The following is a 20,938-nucleotide window of genomic DNA, read 5'->3' as shown; positions in this document are numbered from 1 at the left end:
CGCGTGACGCGCGTGAACCGGAAATGTGGGAGGAATGTGGGAGGGAGTTGTGCCAGACCTGGTTTTGCAAGATGGCAGCTATCGAGCTAGCGCTTGAAGAGAGAGTCTCCCTTCTCTATGTACTGTGGAGAGCAGAGCAGCAGCGTAAAAGACGTCCTCGCCGTACCTGGGTCCATCAGGTCCTCCAGGCGCGTGAGCAGTTTGGTGAGTTTCACCATTTGCTCCAGGAGCTGCGCCTGGATGACGGCAGATTCCAGCGATATCATCGTCTGTCACCCGGCCAGTTTGAGGACCTGCTTTCCCGTGTCGGTCCCAGAATCGCCCGCCTAGACACCAATTACAGGCGCTCAATCCCACCTGCAGAGCGCCTGTCCGTCTGCCTGAGGTTAGTAAAAGTGGTCAATACGGTAGTCCTTTATTGATACCTGTGCTAATATATGCTAAACCATCCATTTATACACTGCTAACATGGATGTGCTATGCTAACAGTGAATGCTGTCGGTGTTTACTGATGGCATAGCACATCCATGTTAGCAGTGTATCGTGTATACACTGCTAACATGGATGTGCTATAACAGTGAATGCTGTCGGCGTGTATAAACTATCGTTTATACACTGCTAACATGGATGTGCTATGCTAACAGTGAATGCTGTCGGCGTTTACTGATGGCATAGCACATCCATGTTAGCAGTGTATCGTGTATACACTGCTAACATGGATGTGCTATAACAGTGAATGCTGTCGGCGTGTATAAACTATCGTTTATACACTGCTAACATGGATGTGCTATGCTAACAGTGAATGCTGTCGGCGTGTATAAACTATCGTTTATACACTGCTAACATGGATGTGCTATGCTAACAGTGAATGCTGTCGGCGTTTACTGATGGCATAGCACATCCATGTTAGCAGTGTATCGTGTATACACTGCTAACATGGATGTGCTATAACAGTGAATGCTGTCGGCGTGTATAAACTATCGTTTATACACTGCTAACATGGATGTGCTATAACAGTGAATGCTGTCGGCGTGTATAAACTATCGTTTATACACTGCTAACATGGATGTGCTATGCTAACAGTGAATGCTCTCGGTGTTTACCGATAGCAAACTGGTACTGTTTATAATATTTCTAGTGATACTCAGATGGTCTCATCAAGTCCCGATTTAATTTAATTCGATTTATGCTGTTATCAGTTCAGTGGTTGAATGATAGCATGGCTGTGGTGTCATAGGTATGGTGAGCCAGATCATCCCCCAGGTAGCGACGGCCATCTGGGACTGTCTAGTGGACGATTTCACGGCTGTGCCTTCAACTGAAGACTGGCGGTCCATCGCAGAGGGATTCCAGGAGCGCTGGAACTTCCCCCTCTGTTGTGGAGCTCTGGATGGGAAGCACGTCCAGACGAAGGCACCCCCCAACTCAGGATCCATGTTCCACAACTACAAGGGAACTTTCTCCTTTTTAAAATTTTCTTAATAAATGGATCTCTACTCCAAAATAACCTAACCTCTCTTTATTCTCTTAAGTAACTTGTCTTCACTATGTTCCTATAACCAGTGTGATGCAAAAGTTTGAGCAACCTTATTAATAGTCATTATTTTCCTGTATGAATCGGTTACAGTAAAAAATGTCAATTACATATATCATATAGGAGACACACACATTGATATACACTACATATTTATGTTATTTCTCTTTTTATGTGTTGCCAATATATGCACCTGCTTTGTTTAGTGTAAAGTTATTGCACACTTTCTGTAAATCCAGTGAACTGCATTTCACTTCTCAAATATCACTGTGTGTGTCTCCTATATGATGTATTTAACTGACAATTTAAATTGTGACAAATAACGATTTGTACAGGACAATGATGGCTATTAACAAGGTTGCCCAAACTTTTGCATCCCACTGTATCAGTATATTTTGTCATTAGTATAATATGAAATAAATTCTACTTGTGTCAAGTCGGGTGCCAATATTTGCTGTGTAGTAGAACAGAGACATTTGTCATTATAAATGTTTATTTGATAAAATATATAAATTCAGTAATAAAAAGATTCAACATAAATATATGAAATTTAACTATTTACAGAGAGACAGGAATAAAAAGGACCCAGCTTGGAGTGGAAGAGCCTCAGGGGAGAAGGAGGAGAAGAATAAGAACATTGTTTCTGCCCTGGAGAGCTGCTGCCTCATCAGAAAACTACTGATCATTAGGGTCCAATGTTTCCAAATTTAGCACAGCTGTGCTGTTGTCAAAAACTAATTTATGAATTTGGAATTTCACGAATTCTCGTGTCTGAGGCGGCATGCTCTCCAGAGCAGGAACAAGGCCGAGGAGGAAATACTCTGTTGCAGACGGGCGTGGCCTCTTTAGGGACTCCAGGATAGCCAGCTCCACCGCCGATGGACCATCCTGGGACCCTTCCCTCGACCGCCTTCGAGCTCTCCTCCTCTGTGGGCCTGTAAAAAACAGAACAAAACACCACAAAGAAATGAGAAGGCTGCTACTAGATTGTCATTTTCAAAATTGAAAAAAAAAACAGGATATGAACAGATTGGTTGTAGATATTTAGTAAAGGTGATCACAAGGGAATCCAAGCAAGTAAAAAGCTATCAGTGCTTGATGTTCATACCTGTGGGTGCAGCAGCAGGAGTGGAGGGACCAGGGACTGGGGAGTCAGGAGAAGCAACAGGGGAGGACTCTGCTGCATGATAACTTGACTCTATCAAGACAATATTAAATGTTAACAGGTTGAAGACAATAGTCATAGAGAATATTATATTATTATATACTTATTATTATATACAGTGGTCTCCCATTTATTGCAGCACATGAACAGTAGTCACAGTTCTCACAAGTTGATTCTCAAAGTGCAAACCTTTGTCGATTTTAAAACGTAAAAGTATTATGCAGCGCTTTTTCTCCGTCTGCGGCGCCACTTTCGTGCGCCTTTTTCGCTCCCGGTGCAGGTGTCTATTTCCGAATGAGGGTCATAGTTATGAGTGTTTTTGTGCTGTTTTTTTCTATTTGAAGTGATGGTTATCAAAACCAAACATGATAAGTTTGGCAAGCGCAGGAGACACGACACGGAGGAGATTTGTCATTTGGGCTGCAGAATGCAATGCGCATCGTTGAAAGCTGTACGGTGCAATAAAAAAAATCAGCGAAAAGGCGAGGCAGTGACGGATGAACAGCGGGACTACTTTATACTGTTTATTAATAAACAAAATATATTCCTGTATGACAACACGCATAAATTAACTGCCTACATTAATTAATTGTAAACATACCTTCTGACTGACACTCCCCTGCTGCCTCTTCGGGCTGTCCCTGGTCCTCGGGGGAGAAGTTCTCCACGGTCCGCACCATATTACCGCTGGTCTCCCGCGGGGTGAGGAAGGGGTCCAGAAACCCCATGACCGCGAAGAACTTCCATCTCCTCCCCGATCCTGCTGCAGACCCACTCCTCTTCTCCTTCTCTGACCTCTTCTCCTTATTATATGTGTCCCTGAGGCTCTTCCACTTTCTCCTGCAGATGTCCTCTGAATAAACGCATTATCTGGTTAGCGGAAAGGTATTTGTACAACAGTGGGAAAATCGCGGGACAGTAGGCGCGCTTGCTAGCTTTTGCACGGCTTCATCGGGTCAGTCTGAAAATTAAAAAGAAGAAGGAATGAACTTACCAGGTTGCCCGATCTCCTCACTTATGTGTCTCCAAGCTAGGTCCTTTTTATTCCTGTCTCGGTAGAAATAGGAGCTGGCATCATATAGCTCGGGGTGGTTAGCCACGGCGCTGATCAGCTTTTCCTCCATACTGAATGAAGAATGAAGGGCTTTGGCTGGATCTGCCCCTTTGACCTAGGTAACAGCCACGTCACCAGGCTCCTGATTGGTTGTCGCGGCGCGATTTGACGCTGGAGTTCAGATTTTTCCAACTCGAGCGGTAGACGCGAAACGCGCGTATGCACAAAGTGCAACACAAAAACTCACGCGCGTGGTTTTATTCGCGCGTCAAACGCGCCTGACGCGCTACACTGACGCGCGTTTCACGCGTTTTGGCGTTTTCGCGACGCAAATCTGCTTCCGAATTTTCGCGGGACCCGCAATCGCGCGTCATCGCGCCTTTCCATTGACTTTACATGTAAACCTGACGCTCTATTCGCGTCCATCGCGTTCGGTGTGAACACACCGTAAGGCCCAGGTGGACGATAGATGATCACAAATAAAACTGGTTTTCAACAAGCCTTCAAATATATTAAAACTCTGAGTCTGATTAATAAGCTGGAGTGCCGCCACACCGCCTCAGCCTGTGCTTCGAAGATTCGGAAAATTAGTATAACTCGTGGTTCATTTAAACTAACATAATCCTCCTCGTCTAACCAGGTTTCTGTAAAGCAGAAAAAATCAATTTGTTATTAAATTTTTAATTAATGTACTAATTAATGGCCTGTTTAATAATCCACATTTTTGCTTCGGTCTTTGCTTGAGTCGTGGATACCATGTTGTTCTTTTTTTGTGATTTTTTTTTATGTTTAAATAGTTTTTTTGCATTTTTTTGTCTGGATGCATTGATGATGATCATTTATCATCATCATCAGCAGCATAGAGGCAGTGTGGAATGCCAGCCTGTCTGATTCTGCAGTTTTAACCCCCCCCCCCTCCCCAATTCTAGCAGCAGATGGTGAGTACTATTTTTGATATGTCCCTCCTTAGTTTATCCTAACGCAGCAGCACTGATCTAAGTTGACCCTCCACAGTACTCCTTCACACTCAGTCTCTGTGCTTCTGTGGGTAGCAGCTGGCACCAAAATCAATCCTCTTAGGCAACAAAGCTCACCCATATCACAACTTATGAAGAGAAGCCATGGTATCACAGGCTTTAAGCTACCATGACACATCTTCTACAATGTTAAACACGAGTGTCTAAAATGACACACTGGATGGACAGTACAGTGACACAGTGATTAGCACTATAACCTCACAGCAAGAAGTGTTTGAATGGGTTGAAGTTCACTATCTGGCCACGGGCCTTTTCTCAGAGACATGCAGTTAATGGGGAGAATCTAAATTACCTATAGGTGTGAATGTGCGTGCGCTGTCTTTCTGTGTTGGTCTTGACACAGACTGGTGATCTATTCAGGGTAGTACCCTGCCTCTCACCTTATAACAGCTGGGACAGCCCCTCCACAATGGATAAGTGGAATATGGATGAATTGCATGGCTAGATTACGTGAAAAACATGAATTATAACCTGACAGCTTTATGTGATGTTTTACGTAAATGTTAAAAATGGACTGGACTAAATACAAAAGTTGTTCTTGCAAACATTTGACAATACTTTTAATTATGAAACATGAGAATACATTTTAGCCGAAACTGAATTTTAAACTGACATTTTTTTTTTCAACTATACGATACTACTACTCTATATCAAATGTTTATATATATTATATTATTCTATATGTGATATGACATACTGGGAGAGATGGCACTGTTTTGTGCTGATGCCACAACCTGTGCTAATAGTGCAAATTATAGACAAAATGTATTTATTAAAACTATGACTTAAAATTTTGTACTTCCTTGGATAAACAACTGCTCCAGAACACACATGAAAGTTAGCAAATGAATGTAATGCAAAAAATAAATTAAAATGTGGTACTTGGAGCCAGTTTTATGCCGAAAATCTACTTTGTTATGTGTTCAATATAAGTTACAATGGAGTTTTACTCAGGTTAAAAGAATGATACCCTCTGTACAATCCCTATGGTAAATTGTTGTTTCACCTTCAAAGACTCCCAGTCATGGCAGTTTTTGGAATCACCTGCCAACAGTTATGGAAGATTGTGGGATCATAATGTAAAGCAATTTAAAGGGTGAAAAAGTCTTCAAAGGGAGTAAGACACTGGACACTGGTTAAACAAATCTCTTCATTTGGGCAGAGTGGGGCTGAAACTCATGTGAAGAAAACAAATCATCATTGTTTTATTTTTAGCAAGCACATGTCTGTGCTTGTCTGGTGGGAGGAATTAACAACAGGGAGAAGAGACAATTCAGAGGACTCAACTCTGTAAACATCTGGTTTCCTAGCCGACTTTATGCATGTATCATGCATGCAGAATAAAATAAAACAAAACCACTGGGATGGATAACTCTGTAGGTGGCGAGCTGGCTGCAGGTTATGTGCTGTCTTGTGTAAAACAAGAGTGGTAAAAAAAAAAAAAAAAAGATACCTACCTGTTCGGCCTGGTCTTTTTCAGCTTCTTGGCTTGCAGAGGAGGGTCCCTGGGTGTGGGTTGAAGGTTCACTTTCTCCTCCTTCATTCTCACTAGATTCTCTGGATAAACTGGACTCTGCCTGCATAAACACAGTCAATTTATGTAATCTACACCATGCCTTGCGTTTTGTAATGGGGCCAGACCTCAAATCTATATATTCATCCTACATTCTTCCAGTAGCGGATTTTTAAAGGTCAAGCTGCTCATATTTAATTTTAATTCTCATCCTGCATAGTTCTCAAACAAAAGAAATGTAAAAATAAGGGGCATGCCTATTGCGCTACTGCAAAACATTGGTGAGAACTATCTTAATAGGTATTTGCTAAATTATGCACTGACTTTATAATCTTTGTAGTGGGATTATGTTAGCTTCCATTCCAATGTTCAATAATGAACGGTTAACACAATGAACAGTGCTTTTGGCCCATCTGCTCTGTGGTTCTAATAAATAAAGGCTCTGGATATAATCTGTGGAGTTCCAGTATTCTCAATATAATTATGGAAAGTTGTGATACGAGTTAAACAATTATTATCAAAATCAGCTTTGTTATGAATTGTCATGCACAGAGAAAATATAAAACAAAAGAATTATGAATTTAACCCGCCTCATGTAACAGCCAGAGTTTGTACCTTAAAGTTGATTTGCTGAGCCAGTTCTTTAGCCGTATGGTCTTCAGCACCAGGGTTGCTATTGGGGGTTAGATCCAGGAGGGCAGAGCGCATGGTACAGCCACAGGTCTCACAGCAGAAGTCCTGGGACCTGTCAGAGAACAGGTGGCATGTGGTGATGTCATCTTGCCACAAGGACTTGTTTGAGTTTCACACTTGGAACCTTCTAGATAATGATCGTGAATAAAATTGAATTCACTCCATGACTGATCAACCTACTACAGCAGGAACTCAAAACGGTACTCTCTATGGGACCTACATGCCGATACACATGCCCTATGAAATCAAGGTATGCTCCTAATGAGATCACGGGTGGTGTCCTGGGCGATCTCCTCCCAGATCTGGACCAGGGCATAACTGAGCTCCTGGATGGTCTCAGGTACAACGCGGCAACTTCAGATGGACAACAAAATAATGTCCCAGAGGTGTTCTGTTTGATTTAGGTCACACAAGCATGGGGAAGAGTGAATAGTATCAATTCCTGGAATAACCATTTTTGCCAAGTGAGGCTGGGGATTGAATCCTCTGGATAAACCCAGGACCCATCCAAGGATTTCATCCCGATACCAGCAGCAGTCAGGGCGCTGTTGTCTAGCCTGTGGAAGTCTGTGACCACTGACTCACCACTGTATGGGTCATGGTAGTTAGGGGCAGCTCAGCACGCCTCAAATCAGACAGTTACTAGAACATTGTCTGCTCAACCATTTCCAATTTGCATAAAAATGTTTGTCTCAAAGTTTGGACATATATAATGCATGTTGGGAAAGTTTAGCTTCATAGATAATTTAAGATGTATCTTGTTTTTGGAAAAATGGCCCACTTTTAAACAATTTTTTTACCTATTGAAATCACATTGCAATGTTAAACATGAATATATAAAAAATAAAGGCCTGAAATTTTCACTGGTGTTTCTTACCACCAAAATGAATCAGGTGTGTAATTTTCGATAGATGCATTAAAAATTGTCTCAATATTGGCTCGTAAACATATGAAAAGAAGCCCAATGCTCCTGCTGGACTATCTGAGGACACACTAATATAAGAAAAGGCAAAAAACCCCAAAACAACTGGCGGCAATTTCTAAATAAACAAAGTTCACAATATTGCAAGATAAAACATGTAGAATCATTTTTACCATGAAATTCCTAGTCACACAAATTAAGAAAATGGCATTTAACTTTCAAGCTGGCTGTAGCAAATATGACAAGTTGTACCACAAAAACAAAAATAGTTTAAAACCTGAGTCACTACATCTGAAATCACTAAAGTTTTAGAACATTTTCTGTTAAACCATCTTCAATTTGCCTAAAATTGTTGTCATCCAAGGTTTGGATATAAAGGGTGGGCCATTTATATGGATACACCGTAATAAAATGGGAATGGTTGGCGATACGTTGAAACCAAGCACACCATTGTTTTTCTTGTGACATTACCAATAAGTTTGATGTGTCACATGGCCCTCTTCCTATTGAAAAAACAAAATTTTGTATCCAAGATGGCCGACTTCTAAATGGCCACCATGGTCACCACCCATCTTGAGGAGCTTGCCCCCTCACATATACTAATGTGCCACAAACAGGACTTTAATTTCACCAACCATTTCCATTTTATTACGGTGTATCCATGGCCCACCCTGTATAATGGCTGCTATAAAATGTTCAAGCTTCAAATATCAAATACTTACTCATATTTTTTTCTTACATAGTTTACCAATACACAGCTATTTTTGATGTTTCTCTCCCATATTATAGATTCGTCCATTTTGACTAAAACTTTAGGCTGAGATATTCATGTTCAAATCTAGTGCTAGAAATTCAAACAGGCTTGAACCAAAGAACCAAAGAGTCCAGAACAGGATTAAAAATGTTATTCCATTTACAAAAAAAAAAAAAAAAAAAAAAAATCCCTGTCAAAACTTTATTGGAAGAATAAAATTTACATTCAACTTTACAAAAAACAAAATCCCATGGCAGCCTCAAATCTCTGAACACAGAACAATCAACTCAAAAAACTAAATAGCTCAATTACTCCCAACTCATGTTGGTTATACACAGAACAAGCATTAAGCTGAGACATACTTTTATTAGACAGCCAACCTATTAAGAAACACCAATGCTTTTGTAAGTCTTCAGCGCTTCAAATTTCTGACCGTGAAGCTTCCCCAACTTTACGGTCACATTAAATTTAAGAACTTCAAATTTCTCCAGAATTTCAGCCCTGACCGTTGAGTTTCTTAAGAACTTTCAAATAAAAGTGACTACATTATCAGCTTTTTACAGCTAAGGGGGGACAAACACAACAACAACAACAAAATCTGCCACTGACATCCCAAAAAGAAAAGTAAAAAACTGCCCCACAAAAAATACAACAAAAGGCAGAATTATGTTGGTGAATCTTGAGATGAATATGAGCAAAAAGCTGTGTATAGTTATACAGCCAGTGAGCAGCGTTTGGTACAAAGACATAGATCCAGATTTGTTGGATGATGGTCAGAGAACTTGCTGTTCTCAACATGAACAAAGCAAGAAAAACCAGAACCCTCACAGCAGCATATGCAGTGTGGCTCTTTGATGTATGTGCCAAAGAAAAATGTAACACCATGTGGTGCTTCGCCCATTCGGTACCAATTACAGTATACAGTTCTAAAGACTTTTACATTGAGCTGCCCATACTTTTTAGGGCTGTGTATCAATTCCCATCATCCCATACAAACAGACAAAACTCTGCTTCAAACATCAGTACCGGGATTACACTGTGACTGCAAGTGTGTTTGTAACAGTGACTTTCTATATCGTGTTGACTGCCACAGTGTGTATCGTCAGCTGTAATTTTTTTTTTAACATTGACATGCCCCTGTTAAGAGCTTAGAATACTGTGTGCACCTTTAGGCCAACATCTCAGCCCTGACAGCAAGGTTTGGTGTGATATTACTAGGAACACGATCAACAGAGACGCTTAATGCAGTGGAAAAAAAATGAGCAGTACAGAAAAAGATGTTTCAGTGGATTTCATTGGATTGTGTTAGAATAGCTAATCATCCCTAGAAGCAACTAATGGCCTCATATTACAGCTGTGAAGTTGTGGAATGACTCATGCTCTCAGGAACAGCACATTATCACTGTAAAGCTCCTCAAGCAAAAGGTGGCATAGATAAATTTGGATACATTATGTATTAAATGATCCAAATCAGAGTCTTCCTCTGGAAAAAAGTGGTAATTAGATTCTATTCAAGTCAAGTTTAGACGTACAAAGAAAAAGCTTGGCTTATTCGGCATGAGGAATTTTGCACAGCATGTCGAATGTTCTTTTTTGGCCTCCAGTCTTCGCATAACTGGACTATGACATGGTAAATGGGAAGCCTGTGTCTCCAAAAGCAGGGACCACATAGGCACAGTGGTTGGTTGATAGTTTTTCACAAAAACTACAGTTGGAACCCTTTCAGACATAAATCAAGAACACATATGTCGGCTCACAGAACTGGAAGAGCTTATTTGTAAATTCCAAGACATATACTGAAAGAATAGCAGCAGTTACGTCTGCTACTGGCTTACAAGCGTTGTTTGTCTGTTTGTCAGCAAACAAGTGTTCACAGTTTTCAAGATATAATTTTCTTATTTTTCATTCAATTCAGTTTTACTTATTTAGCACCAGACTGCAACAGTTGCCTCAAGGTGCTTTATATTGCAAGGCGAAGACCCTGCAATAATAAAGAGAAAACAGAAAAAACAACAACAATCAAATGATCCCGTATGAGCAAGCGCTTTGGCCACAGGGGGGAAGGAAAAAATTCTTTTTAACAGGAAGAAACCTCCAGCAGAACCAGGCTCAGGGAGGGGCGGCCATCTGCAATGACCGGTTGGGATTAAGGGGCGGAAGACAGGATAAAGACATTCTCTGGTAGTGAGCCACATATTAATAATAAGTAATAATTAAATGCAGAGAGGTGTATAAAAACACAGTGAGTGAAAAAAGGTTACTGAAGAAGAAACACTCCGTGCAGAGACAGTCCAGTCATCTGATAGGTGAGTCACAGCCCTGTTTAGCCTCCCAGCTCGATCAGTTCTTAAAAATGGTTCCCATCCTCTATGGGGTGAATTTCAGCGTCTTTCCTTGGACAGAGGTTTCTAGTTCCAAGATGCAGGACAAAGCGTTATAAAAACACCTTTGTCCCTGTTGTTGACACCGAACTCAATAAGAATGGTTTTGATTTGATTCATTTGATTTAATTACAAAAAATGTGCATTTGTCAGGTTTTATTAGGTGTGTGTGTTTTGTGAAGGGATGCCAAATGCTATTATTTTTCTGTAAAGCAAATTTCCCTATGGGTATAAATAAAGTAACCTTAACCTTGGGTCACCTGATCCAGCCCTAACTATATGCTGTAGCAAAAAGGAAAGTTTGAAGCCTAATCTTAAAAGTAGAGATAGTGTCTGGGGTGATATGGTACTATAAGGTCTTTAAGATAAGATGGGGCCTGATTATTTAAGACCTTGTATGTGAGGAGCAGGATTTTTAGTTTTAACAGAGGATTTAACAGGGAGCCAATATAGAATAAATATGCTCTCTCTTGCTAGTCCCTGTCAGTACTCGCTGCAGTATTTTGGATTAACTGAAAGCTTTTCAGGGAGTTTTTATGGCGTTATTTTTGTGCCACTATTCTGAGCGCACGTAAGAAAATTTTGAGCGCACGTAAAAAAAGTTTGCAGGAGCAAGTGTTGCATTTTAAGGAGAAATTTATTTTGAGCGAAGAAAAGCTAAATTTGAGTGAACAAAATTCATTGCTGCGTGCAAAAAATTTATTTCAGTGTTTGCTATTATCCACACACACACACACACACACACACACACACACACACACACACACACACACACACACACACACACAACAGCAGCCCCTCTCGCTCAGTTTTTGCATTTGCGCTCGCTCGCAATGTGTTGCTCACGCTCTCAACATTTCTGCCCGTGCGCGTTCAACTCTTTCTGTACACCGTTATAGTTGTGCCACAAAACCAGCCAATCATAGACTTGGATGCAAATCTGATTGGCTGTTTTGGTCTCCAATCAAATCGAAATGACGAAATGCAATATCCCAGAATCCCTTTCGTCCAAAATTCAAACGAGGCAGTAGCGGAGGAACAGCATGTTTTAACAAAAACATCATAAAACAAAGTTTTAGTATAGCTCTTGCCCTTCAGGAGGAATTACACTCTCTGAGTGCTCTTGTTTATTCTTTGATACTTCTTTCACAGCAGCACTGTCCAGCACTACTTTCAAGAAAATACTGGCAGAGGAGTTAGTACTGTGAACTCAAGTTGACAGAACAAGAAAATGAAAGGATCCATCTTGATTCTTTAAACTATAAATAAGATGTTTAATGATGCCATTCCTCTACTGTTCTTGTACTTGACTTTAACCAATGGTTTGTAACTTGTTCTAAACCCTCTGCATTTACATTCATAAAGGCATCTCTTGACTTAAGACTTTAACAATGGCATCCCTACGTAGAAGTGTTCATTATTTCATTAGATGTCAAAGGGTTTTTCTGTCTTATGTTATCAGTGACTAAAGTGCAAATCTGAGCTGCTGCTGACTTGTACCCAGATGCCATCTTTATTAGGTATTTGCAATAGATTGGTTTTTGTTCATTATGTTTGCAGAGATGCCAGTATCTGAACAGGGACTAAATCCAGCAAACATTATGTTAATAACTAGCTGGTTGAAGTTTAAGGTTTAAGTTTCCTTACTATTTTTCAAACTGTCCTTACATGCAGACTGTCTTTTCACAAAGTGTCTAAAGATCAGATGTTGTCATTTCTGAATATGTAATCAAAATGAGTGTAAATGTGAAGTACTTAAATAGTAATATTTTACATTTTCATTTAATAAATGAACATTTTAGTGCTGCCTCAGCCACTGCGTGTGCATGTGTGTGTGTGTGTGTGTGTGTGTGTTGGGAAGGGGTGGAGGTGCCATCATGGAGACAAGCAGCCTTGTATTCATCACACAGTGTGTTTTCCTATCCATTTCATCTCCATGAACTAATGAAATAACCGGATGATCAAAAACTCATCTCATCTGCTAATAGAAGAGCAATTTTAGCTTGAACTTTACCATCGCTGGCTTTGTACCATTTTCTCTGAGGAAAACACAGTGTGATATGAAAATTGAGTGTCTGCTCACGCGTCCTCTGGAGACTGGCAGCACACAGCAACGATGAACTTGTCATCTTTCAATACCAGGACTGGCCTGGAAATGTTCTTTTCAGATTGTGATAGACCAGTAATTAGCAATGAGGCATGTCGACTCGAGCTCAGGTGCTTCTATTACATGTTTGAACGGACTTGGCTGTTTGAATATTTTATGAGGATCATATCCACTTCCTGCTTGCCTGCTACTTGAGGTTGTAACATTATTTCATACAAGAAGATGCAATATGCCATACTCACCTTATTACCATTCTCAACTGGAAAGACTGAAAAGATTTTTGTATCTACTAAATCTTACTTTTTGGCAAGGGCTCTTCTCTCTTCAGGAGTATAATCGAGAGATCCAATGGCACCCTCTCCTTTTGTTGGCATGAATCCAATTATAGCTATGAGGGCAGTGCGAACTGGAAGAAAAAAAAAGAGAGAGAGAGTGTGTAAACAATGAGGAGAAAATAGCAAGTGAATGAAAAACACAACGTAAGGTCGGGGGGCGGGTCCATTCCACTGCAGGACAACCTGCATGTGGCGAATGAAGCTGATTGAGTATTGACTATTGATATTCATTGTTAGCCTCACTTGGCCATGACAACCTGTTAATTGTCCAGTTTATGTTTATTCTCTGAACTGTCTGTTCTTTAAATACATCTTGCTTGTAAATGTAGATTTGGTAAAAAAAATTATCATTCATATCAGCAGCAATAACATCGGGTTGTGTCAGTCAGAGTTCACTATAATTATATTGAAACAGTGTGTGACTTTGGCAAAAACTATGTTGTTTTCTCTGGTCCTCTGCCCAGTCGGACCTGGAGTGATGCATTTCGTCCTCAAATTGCTGGCTGTCTGAGTGGTGTCCAAAAAAATCACGTGGGCTTTTTAGATAATTGGGAAACTTTCTGGGGAAAACCTGATCTTATTAGGAGAGACGACATCCATCCCACTTTGGATGGAGCAGCTCCCATTTCTAGACATCTGGTGAAATTTATTAAACCCCCCAAAATGTGACTGAGACTTGGGACCAGTCTTACACACCTCTCTGCAACTTCTCTCTTCCTGTAATCCCCCCAAAACCCCTTCTTTTTAGCGGCTATCTGCTCGCAGACCATCAAAAAAAACAAAAGAAAAATCATCAAAAATACAATTTAAAATAAATTTTTTTTTAAAAAAAAAATCAAAGTAAGAACAATATAGTATCCACAACTGCACCAGAGTAAAGCTGTTAAATATGGATTGTTAAACATTAGGTCTCTCTTTTCTATGTTCCTATTCGTAAACGGCGATGATCTATTGCTCCATCGATCAATAGAGAAATAGATAGAAATAGAGAGAAATTTCAATTAAGTGACTGAAAAAGACACTAGGACGAAGACAAGAAGAAGCAGCAAATTTTAACAGCAGCCAGTCTATTGAAATAAGTCACTTTGGTGCAAACTGTCATACTTCAGTTCTGATGACCTGCTATCTCTAACTGTGTGTATAACCTATGACCAAAGTTTGTGAAAATAGCTGGGCTATAAACAATACACACAATACACTTCAGCTTACATTTTAAAAAATAAACAGTATTAAGTACAGACAGACCAGAAAACAGCTTGAGGAAAAACATTTGTCAAGATATTCATGAGTAACGATACCATATCTAAATAAATCAGCCTATGTAAAAAATACAAATTTAAATATTTCCCAAAGAGACATCAGAGGGAATGTTTAATTATCTGAAGCATGCTTTATTAAATATGCAGGCATATCATATGAACTAAAGCAGCCACCAAGAGTAGTGAGCATAAACCTGGAACCCTACAGTTGGCCTGTCTGTGACAATCGGAAGCACTGTTCAATTATCAAGTCAGGCCTCCTGTGGTCATTGCAAACAGGATCAGACACAACTTAGAGCCAACACTTTAAAAACCCAGCAGGGGAAGTCAAATCTCTGAGGCATAGCTGGCCATGTGACCTACAGTTTGTTGGTAAAAAGAAGTTAGGAGCAACCTTTGTCTTTGATTTAATTCTGTTATTGATTTGAAACTCTTCTTACTTAAGAGAGGGAGGCAGTAGAGAGAAATGCTTTGAGGAAGATGCAGCATCTCCCACTGAGTTTCCACTGATTAAAGTTCCATGCTGAGAAGTAACATGAAAGCAGAACTCAGCAAACGGACCAAACGCCAGTTACAAACTAATGAGGAGTTCTTGGTAGTAATAAATTATTCATTTTTACTCTCGAGGTGTATAAAAATACTCTTATATCAAGACCCTCAGCACAAGTTCATCTATCAACACCAGCACCCAAAGTGCAATACTGTTTAGGCCAGAAGCAGATTACTGGAGTGAGCTTTGTCATTTATATTAGAAAACAAATGTTTCACATACAAAGTTCATGCAGTACTGAAAAAGATCTCTTTGCATTTAACATACTGACTTTGGCAAGCAAGCAATCTAAGGACACTAAATGCAAGTCTAAAAAGTTTTAATTTTAGTTTTCTTAGAGGAAAGCACCGAGTGCACAGATCTCAAACTCAGGGGGAGAGAGTTCCAGAGTCTGGGGGCCAAAAGTCTACTTTAGTTTTCAACTCTAAAATAACAGGCCGAGCTAGAGCAGGAACAGACAATGTAAATGTTGATGGAGAAATAGTAATTCTTCTATTATCAATTTTTCTATCAAGACAGAAAATTTTCACCTTTATTTGAAGAGATTGGGGTGGCAGGTGGAGCAGGAGTAACAATATTACTAATGGCATCAAATAACACCTGAGGATTACCTCTGCTCTTTGTAACCAGATGTGAGAAATAGGCACTCTCGCATCTCTAACTGAACGGTTGAAAGAAAGATCCTTTATTAGACCATGTGCTCAGCTTATCGACAAGAACGCTTTAAGCAGCGAATGGTTTCATTTATGCGAAGGGAGAATTTGGAAACGAGCTAATTTCAGTAAGACAGTAATTATTAAAAAGATTTGTTGTAAGATCATAAGGGGATAAGAACAACTTAAAAGAATCAGAGAATTTCTCAGCAGTAGAGGAATTTAAGGTGTGAGTGCTGACCACACGGCAAGCAGGAGAAAGACAAGTTAAAAATAATACAGTGATGATCAGAAGTAAAAATGTCCCCAGAACAAATAGAATCAATATTTAAACCCAAAGTAAAAACAAGGTCCAGTTTGTGTCCTTTGGTATGTGTGGGACTAGACACAAACTGAGTGCAATGAAAAGAATCCATGATGCCAGTAAAGCTTCTGGCAAAGAGGTCAGAGTTGTCGTCTACGTTAATGTTAAAATCTCCAACTATAAGGAGTCTGGGCAGCTTTATAGTGGAGGATAATAAGTCACTGAATGCCTTTAAAAATGGACGATACACCACAGGGCAATAAAAAAAAAAAAAAAAAAAAAAAAAGGTCTTATACCTGACTCTAATCAGCTGTAGTTCAAACGAAGAAAAATGTCTAACTTTTGCTGAATGACAGGGGAACTGGTGGTAAACGCTGACACAGGAGAATGAGGTATCTTGACCCGTCAGTGAAGATCGGATAGATAAGAGCAGCAGTCAATATGCCACCGACACACACAAAAACTACACCGCACTACACCACATCAGGACAAACTGCAGCCGCCAGCAGCAAAACCAAACACATGTATCATCATAAGGGCCTCTGACAGTGGACTCGTCTCTGTGCTTGTCCTCCTAGACCTCAGTGCAGCATTAGATACTGTAGACCAGGGGTGTCAAACTCCAGGCCTCGAGGGCCGGTGTCCTGCAGGTTCCAGATCTCACCCTAGGTCAACACAATCAAATGATTAGTTCAATACCAGGTCTCTGGAGAACTTCAGGACATGTTGAGGAGGAAATTTAGCCATTTGAATCAGCTGTGTTAGATCAAGGACACATCTAAAACCTGCAGGACACCGGCACCTAGAGGCCTGGAGTCCGAGACCTGTGCTGTAGACCATAATATTCTCTTAGAATGATTAGAGCATGCTGTAGGTTTTACAGGTACTGCACTGTGGTGGTTTCTATCATATCTATCTAATAGACTCCAATTTGTTCATGTAACTCGGCCTTGATGACCTTGAGAAAATGCTGAAGCGCAACTGGGTTCTGCAGCAAGGCAATGATCCAAAACAGACCAGCTAGTCCATCTCTGAATGACTTACTGACACAGTGAAAACCTTGGAGTGGCCCATTCAAAGTTTTGACCTGAATCTGACTGAGGAGCAGTTGCATGACCTTAAAAAGAGGGTGTATTTTCGAAAACCCTCCAATGTGGCTGAACTATGACAATTCAGCAAAGATGAGTGGGCAGAGCTGTAAAAGAATCATTGCCAGTTACTGAAAACGCTTGATTGCAGATGTTGCTGCTAAAAGTGGCACAAACAGTTATTCGGTTTAGCGGGTAATCACTTTCTCACACAGGGCCATGTAGGTTTGGATTGTTAAGATAAGATAAGATAAGATAGAACTTTATTAATCCCTCGGGTGGGTTCCTCGGTTTCCTCCTTAATAATGAACACCTTCATTTAGAAACTGCATGGTGTGTTTACTCGTGTCATCTTTGTCTAACATTTAAAATTGGTTGATGATCTGAAACTTTGAAGTGTGACAAACATACAACAAAAATAGGAAATCAGGAATACTTCTGTACCAATTAACAGCATTAGAGCATCAGTGCTTACCTGGATGGTTTTGCATGCAAGACATCAGTGCTATTAATTAGTGATGATCATTTCAGTACTTTTCCTACACATCTCATTTCACAGCTCTACAAATTCTTTTGTGGAGCTTATTTCCAAATGCAACCTCTAAATCAGGGGTGCTCAATCCCAGTCCTCGAGAGCTACTGTCCTGCAGCTTTTAGATGCATCCTTGTTCCGACACAGCTGAATCAAACGAATGGCTTGTTATCAGGCCTTCTCCAAACTTGATGGCATGCTGAAGAGGTGATCAAACATTTGATTCAGCTGTGTTGGAGTAGGGATGCATCTAAAAGCTGCAGGACAGTAGCTCTCGAGGACTGGGATTGAGCACCCCTGCTCTAAATACTTAGATTACCTCAGGGAATAAGATACGTATGGAGAACTGGGATCTTGTCTCCTATACTTACTACTCCAAGAGGGCTGCCAGGTCTCGGGATGGTGGCCAGAGATGCTCAGACAAATCTTCTTCCCAACTTCAAATCTCCCATTTGGCTAATGGAAGGGAATAAAAAGAAAGTGGTATTGGTACGTATGGGAAAACAGAGGCACAGCACATATTTCTCAAAACCTATGAACACAAACTGACATAAAAGTTTTGAGCAGTATTAACAAATAAAAATGAGGCTACTACTGTGCAAATGTCAGAGCTTTCAAACAAAAATCTAATTAAAAATTTGGTTCAACAAAGAACCAATAAAATAGTAGCTGGTGTCAGTGAAAACATGTGAACACAGTTTTCTCACAACAAATTCTAACTTTTATCAGTCATTAAAACATGTACCGCACAGCTGCCTGAATATAGTGGGAAAAGGATGATTTGATCTTGTGAATTTTTAAATTTCGACAGTCTCATTTTTGTGGTTGTTTCATATAAACAAAAATCCACACATTACATAAAGATCTATAACTGACTGAAATAAATATTTGATCCGTTTTCAATAAGCGCCTTCCTTATGGTCATGCAGCCTAGTCCAGCCTTGATTTGGGTTTCCTGACCACAGGACTTCCTCCCAACGTGAGGATTCTGGTTGGTGGTCAAATACTTATTTCACTCAATGACATTCAAATCCATTTTCAACTTTTTTATTATTATTTTTTATTTTTTTTACTGATATTCCATCTCTCAACATTAAAATGAAATTACCATTAAAATATGAAACTATTCTTTTTTGTATGAGAGGAATTCAGCATGGGATAAAATTAAATTTCCCCCACTGTGTGTGCGAGTTAATCGATTCCCCCTGTTTTATAAGTAAAATTAGAGCTGGATTTTAAAATAAGAGAAAAAAATGAAATGTTAAAAGTTATGCATTCAATGTTTTAATTAAAGTGAAAAACACAATAAAGGGAGAAGCTTGAATGTCCCTCGTTCTCTTTTACATCTTGACTCTACTAATGTTTGATTAATGGTCGCTGTTGTCACTAGTCGGTACCAGACTTTCTGCTAAGGTTGGGCGATATGTAAAAATTTTCCAACTGACATTCGCCGGTCCAATAACCGACAAAAGGCAATATACTCACGCAGGCGCAGACTTTTTGATGGGCGCTATTATTTTTTCTGTTGACTGCTTCTCCCTAGCTTCAGTCAACATTATCAGCAAACTTACTCACGGGCAAATAAATAAATTGGTCTTGTAAAAACGATCGGTGAAAGGCTCAGTCTATCATCGATGGGCAATATATTCGTCCAGTCACCCAACCTTACTTACTAGCAATTGAATCTAATTGTTAAAAATTTCTAGATCTTACGACATCTATCGGCCGGCCCGGGAAAGGCTTGAAGTTTCCTCGGATAAGCTGGAGGTGGCAGCAAGAGGGAGGTTTGGGCTTCCCTGTTGCAGCAGGTTTGTTTTAACTGTTTAAAGTATAATGTTGTATAATGCTGAATATAATGTACGTGTAATGTTGATAACGCACAAAACGAAAAGTTAAGCGGCATGATTCATTATTGAAGAATGGGGTAAATTGTTTACAATGCCTTTGTTATTAGTTTTTGAAATTTCCATGAAACGATTTTAAAATTGAACTTCATAGTTTTAGACTAGTCAGTCAGTCTCATTTTTTCCTGGCCAGGAACATCCTTAATCTTAACACCTGAACTGTTCTGGAAGCTCACTTTCTTCCCCTATTACGTTCAACTCCCTGACTGTTTCAAAAGAAAATTGAGCTCTAGCTTGTTCCTCCAGGTGTGTAAGCCTGGGCTTGAATGGAATCAGGGCCATACATATGCTCACTGGTAAGCCTAGAACGATATTTATTTTTGATAATGTTCATTTTAGAGAATGTGCCTTGCAGTTATGTGTGAAGCCAAACATGGTCAGTGTATAAGGTTGGGAAAGTTGTCTGTTCTTAAAAATTGCTTTTTCAGCTTTTTGATTATCTGCTGCATCAGGAGAATAATCAAATGCAGCTAAGATGTGATCTTCATCTGCATCTTACTGTGAGTAGGATGATGCTGGGAGGTTTCATGGGGTATTCTGGGGGAAGTATGATCCTGCCATGGTAAACCCCACCATCAAAATCAGAGTCTGGAGGACCACGAACAGAAAAGTGCCACTCAAAGAGATTGTCCTGCAGAAAGAAGGAAATATCATTTTAAGTAGAGCAGGGCAATATGACCAAAAATATTTATCACGATATATATTTGAAAATTTGCGATAACGACATAGCTGACGATATAATTGACACTAGACAAAACACTTTACAAATTCACAACTTTATGGGTGCAGAAAAAAAAACATCAATGTATTTTCACTTAAACAAGCAGCTGTTTTTTTATGTGCATTAAAGTTATATAAAAAATTAACAGTGCAAATGCAAATTCCTTGCTGACAGTTTAACCAAAAGGCCGACATATCCTCAGCATAACCATGTATAATATCCACAAAACTTAAAAAGAGGTTATACACACACAATACGGTAACATTATGTTGAAGCACAGTACGTATCACTCCGCGAGGCTCCGCCTACGATAGCCGTAATGCTCCGACAATCCATCAAGCGGTGCGGGTTCGTAGCTTAGCAAAGTCGTACTAAAACGTTTGACAGATTTTCGAGCGCCGTGTACATAAAATCGTTTCGAGGTCAGTAAAC

At 39.9% G+C, this 20,938-nt stretch overlaps 2 protein-coding genes and 1 long non-coding RNA gene across 5 annotated transcripts in view; 1 reads left to right on the top strand and 2 right to left on the bottom strand.

The window, feature by feature from the left end:
• Positions 1 to 20,938, bottom strand: part of ube2j1 (ubiquitin-conjugating enzyme E2, J1) — a 55,918-nt gene that overhangs the window by 20,483 nt on the left and 14,497 nt on the right. For all 3 annotated transcript variants that reach the window (XM_085433001.1, XM_085433000.1, XM_085432999.1), the window contains 5 exons: positions 20,285 to 20,416; positions 18,253 to 18,337; positions 13,461 to 13,566; positions 6,919 to 7,048; positions 6,248 to 6,367 (listed from right to left, as the gene is read on the bottom strand). In XM_085433001.1, the coding sequence (XP_085289127.1) occupies positions 6,248 to 6,367; positions 6,919 to 7,048; positions 13,461 to 13,566; positions 18,253 to 18,337; positions 20,285 to 20,416 (573 nt within the window). The remainder of the gene's footprint in view (positions 1 to 6,247; positions 6,368 to 6,918; positions 7,049 to 13,460; positions 13,567 to 18,252; positions 18,338 to 20,284; positions 20,417 to 20,938) is intronic.
• On the top strand, positions 18 to 1,507 carry LOC146692806 (uncharacterized). Its single transcript, XR_014915290.1, has 2 exons — positions 18 to 385; positions 1,238 to 1,507. It is a non-coding gene; the product is annotated as an uncharacterized LOC146692806 (long non-coding RNA).
• On the bottom strand, positions 1,744 to 4,202 carry LOC146692805 (uncharacterized). The gene is made up of 4 exons (XM_085433003.1): positions 3,694 to 4,202; positions 3,301 to 3,552; positions 2,643 to 2,732; positions 1,744 to 2,469 (listed from the first exon to the last, which is right to left on the bottom strand). The coding sequence occupies exons 1-4, from the start codon at positions 3,821 to 3,823 to the stop codon at positions 2,210 to 2,212; spliced, it is 732 nt and encodes a 243-aa protein (XP_085289129.1). The 5' UTR covers positions 3,824 to 4,202; the 3' UTR covers positions 1,744 to 2,209.

This window comes from Copadichromis virginalis, linkage group LG15, assembly GCF_057382275.1.
Source record: "Copadichromis virginalis isolate Kocher_CV1m ecotype Utaka linkage group LG15, C_Virginalis_male_GT1.1, whole genome shotgun sequence".
Taxonomy (NCBI): Eukaryota; Metazoa; Chordata; class Actinopteri; order Cichliformes; family Cichlidae; genus Copadichromis; species Copadichromis virginalis.
This window is presented reverse-complemented; position numbering and strand designations above follow the sequence as displayed.